At 38.8% G+C, this 3,235-nt stretch overlaps 1 protein-coding gene across 1 annotated transcript; it reads left to right on the plus strand.

Moving 5' to 3' along the window:
- The first annotated feature begins 1,371 nt into the window (after positions 1-1,371).
- LOC145782169 (cytochrome b-c1 complex subunit 7-like) lies at positions 1,372-2,193 on the plus strand. The gene has a single exon (XM_082593934.1). The coding sequence runs from the start codon at positions 1,389-1,391 to the stop codon at positions 1,944-1,946; it is 558 nt and encodes a 185-aa protein (XP_082450060.1). The 5' UTR covers positions 1,372-1,388; the 3' UTR covers positions 1,947-2,193.
- The last annotated feature ends 1,042 nt before the right edge of the window (positions 2,194-3,235 follow it).

Genomic DNA, 3,235 nt, shown 5'->3' on the forward strand with positions numbered 1-3,235 from the left:
AAGTTATTGTGAATATGTTCAGTCCATAAAATTTAGAAATTCTTCTTAATGATTGTGTGTGAAATAAGTTAATGTGTTGCTTTCCATGTTCCACAGACATAATTTGAAGCAAGAATATACTGTATATATATATTATACAATTATACATAATTATTATGATAACAAGTCATGTCTTCTTCTTTTATTGTCACACTTGATTCCAAGCATTGACTGCCTCTTGCATGAAAAGTTTCCAAGATTCTCTATTGTTTGCTGTGTGTATTAGGCGTATGTTGGTTTTGTCATATGGGCCGACAGCCCTACAATCGTCATCATCTTTCTTTGTTTTATTTAAATGTTACTAACTTGTACTTTGATGTCATCCAGTCAGCTTCTCTTTAGTCTTTGTCTACTTCCTCTCTATAATTTTGACCCAAATATTGCTTTCCGTTGCCACGTGCCACTCACTAGTACAGCGAGCAGTTGCGATTCGCTAACCACAGCTGCCGAGAAACATATAGTTGATTGGATTGTCTAAATGGCTAGCGTGGAAGCTACACCGTTATGGTTAGCAAATCGCAACAGCTTGCTGTACTGGTGACTTGTGAGTGCTCAGCTTTGTGCTGATAGCCGGGAAGAACGCTCCTTTCTTCACAATGAGGTTGTCATCTTAGCCGCAACAAAACCATTTATTGATTATTAGTTTAGTGAGGATTCGTAGTCCCATTGCTTTCATTTTGTGCCTACGCCTACTTACTCTGCCATGACATTGCTTAAGCTTGGTGAGTTTATTACAACGAAAGACGGAAATCAAATCACAAACTGATGGAACCAGCTTACTAAAAACAACCAAGTTACATGGGTTTTTCAAACGTTTAGCAACGTAAAAACGATGCAAAATTATACATTTTTGCTACCTGGGTGGTCTTGGCCTGGTTTTATCCTCTGCTGAGAGTAAAAAAGAAACACAAATGATATATATTGGAGAAATTGAGTCTCCTTCACAACTTAAGAATCGAACAACGCAAAACTGCTGAAACAAAACGTTTTGTTTGAGTGAAAGAATCACTGTAAGCAAACAATGCCAAAAGGTGTGCGCATGAAGTCATGGGAGTGTGAGGTATCAAAAATTTGAACAGGTTGTTATTTTTTTACATCAGTGTGACGTTAGTTACCACTTTAAAAAATCTATATCTTTGCCTCTGCAGAAAATCCGCAGCAAACGCCTTTTTTTTACATGTTTAGTATCGGCCAAATTTTGCCGATACCAATGCTCAAAAAATGGCCGATATCACCGATAACGATATATCGGTACATCTCTAATTACCGTATAACCCAAATAATATTTCTTAAAACTCTGTTTTATTTTTTATGTTATATCTTTTCAGCTTGTAAAAATAGAATAAAACATGGCTCTGAGTGCTACCAAATGGGGTGTGCAAGTCTTATCAAAGGTTCGTCCAAACAAAGCTGTCAACCTTGATTGGAGCGTGGGGAAATACCCGAACCAACTGAAATGCATTCAGCCGGATGGAAGTCGACTGGAAAAGGAATTACATAAAATGAATTATGTCGCAACCGAATATTGCAAAGTTGGAATGCTCAATCACGACCAACTTTTTGAATCCGATCCCATCATCAAGGAAGCTCGCCGAAGGATGACGGATGAAGAAAATCAAGCGAGATACTTTCGCATCAATCGTGCCATCATCATGTCAACCAACCATCGAATTCTTCCGGAAGATGAATGGACGCCGATGGACGCGGACCATGATTACTTAAATCCTCATATTCATGCCGTGAAGCACGAAATGATGGAAAGGAAACTTATCAAGTGTGCCATGCAGGATTTTGAAGACGGCTGGGACAGGCTCTCTCTTATTCCGTTTCAAATCCGCAATTACATGGCAATCCGGGAAATGAAGAGCAAACTGCAACAGGAATTGATCGCACCGAAGCTCTTATAATTTTAGAATTTGCATTAAATTAACATTCATGGAGTTGTACATTCAATGTTATCTTTACTTTACATTTGAACAATTGACGAAAGATTTTGTACTGGTTTGCAAAGCTTAATTTGATAGGTTTATTTCATGTCATTGTATTGAAAATTGAACTTCATGTCTATCTTTTACTCCACGTCGTTAAATTTGACTAAAATTGAAAGTTTATTGTAAAAAATAAATTTACTTGTACTTTGTGGACTACAGTTCATTAGAGAAGTGTTGCTGTAAAAACTCAGAAGAATGCTCACCAAGATTATTCAGAATTCACTCCAGGAGCAAGGCTTTTTCTTACGATAGGCTACTTTTCTTTGAGTTTGCGCAGTTTTGTATACGATGTGGCGTTCTGTTTAGTTGTTAGCACGGTGCTGATCCATCGTTACACTAATGAGGTTCGACTAGCCAAAATACAGATGCCTTGTTTGGCCTATGAAGGGCATCCTCAGTGGACGAATGCGGTTTGTTTCTGCTTAGGACTTCTCTCTATTTACTAGTACTTTCAACGTAATAAGTAAATAAAGTCAGTCAGTTTCGGAAGCTTGTATAATTTATTTTCTTCAATAAATTTTGTTTAATTATTATTAGTTGTTCGTTTGTAATTGGATCTTTGAATGCTGCAACTTTACATCTGCAATAACATCGAAAACCAAAACAGAAGTTGAGAGACATCATCGTCTATTTCAGGGGTGTGCGAACCATGGCCCTCGCATCACCGTGGCCCACGGGCCAAATTGGTTGGTTGGCTTTGAATTTTTATCCTCGAACTAACAAAGCCTTGATAACTATCAAATAACCTAGGTTATACCTTGTAGTTTCGCATATCTGTAGAGGCTTTTGACGCAGGGCCGGTTACCGAGGTTGACATAGTGAAATTCTACGATTGTTGAAGTCTTGTTGCCGGGGAGTAATCTTTCCATTAGTTGCCGCTGAATGGAGAGCAGTCCTTAGAATGTGTTGCTCAAGGGCACACCCCGAGAGTCGAATCGGCGTCGCTTGATCTTGAAGCTTCTTCGTTCACGAAGTCATGCGCTGAGCTATCGGGGCGCGAACTAACGAGCTTAAACTTTTTAGCCCCCAAAAGTCCCAAGTTTAAATAATGTGTGGCCCGCTAGACGGTTTTTATTTATGTCTCGTTTACAACGTTTAGTGAAAATTATTTTTTATCTGGCAACCCAAAAAGTTGTATAAATTCGCGTGCTGTGTGTGAACATCCATCTGCTGAGCATCCTGCTATCTGCGCTCTGTCTGAAAGC

Source organism: Aplidium turbinatum, chromosome 13, assembly GCF_918807975.1.
Source record: "Aplidium turbinatum chromosome 13, kaAplTurb1.1, whole genome shotgun sequence".
Taxonomy (NCBI): Eukaryota; Metazoa; Chordata; class Ascidiacea; order Aplousobranchia; family Polyclinidae; genus Aplidium; species Aplidium turbinatum.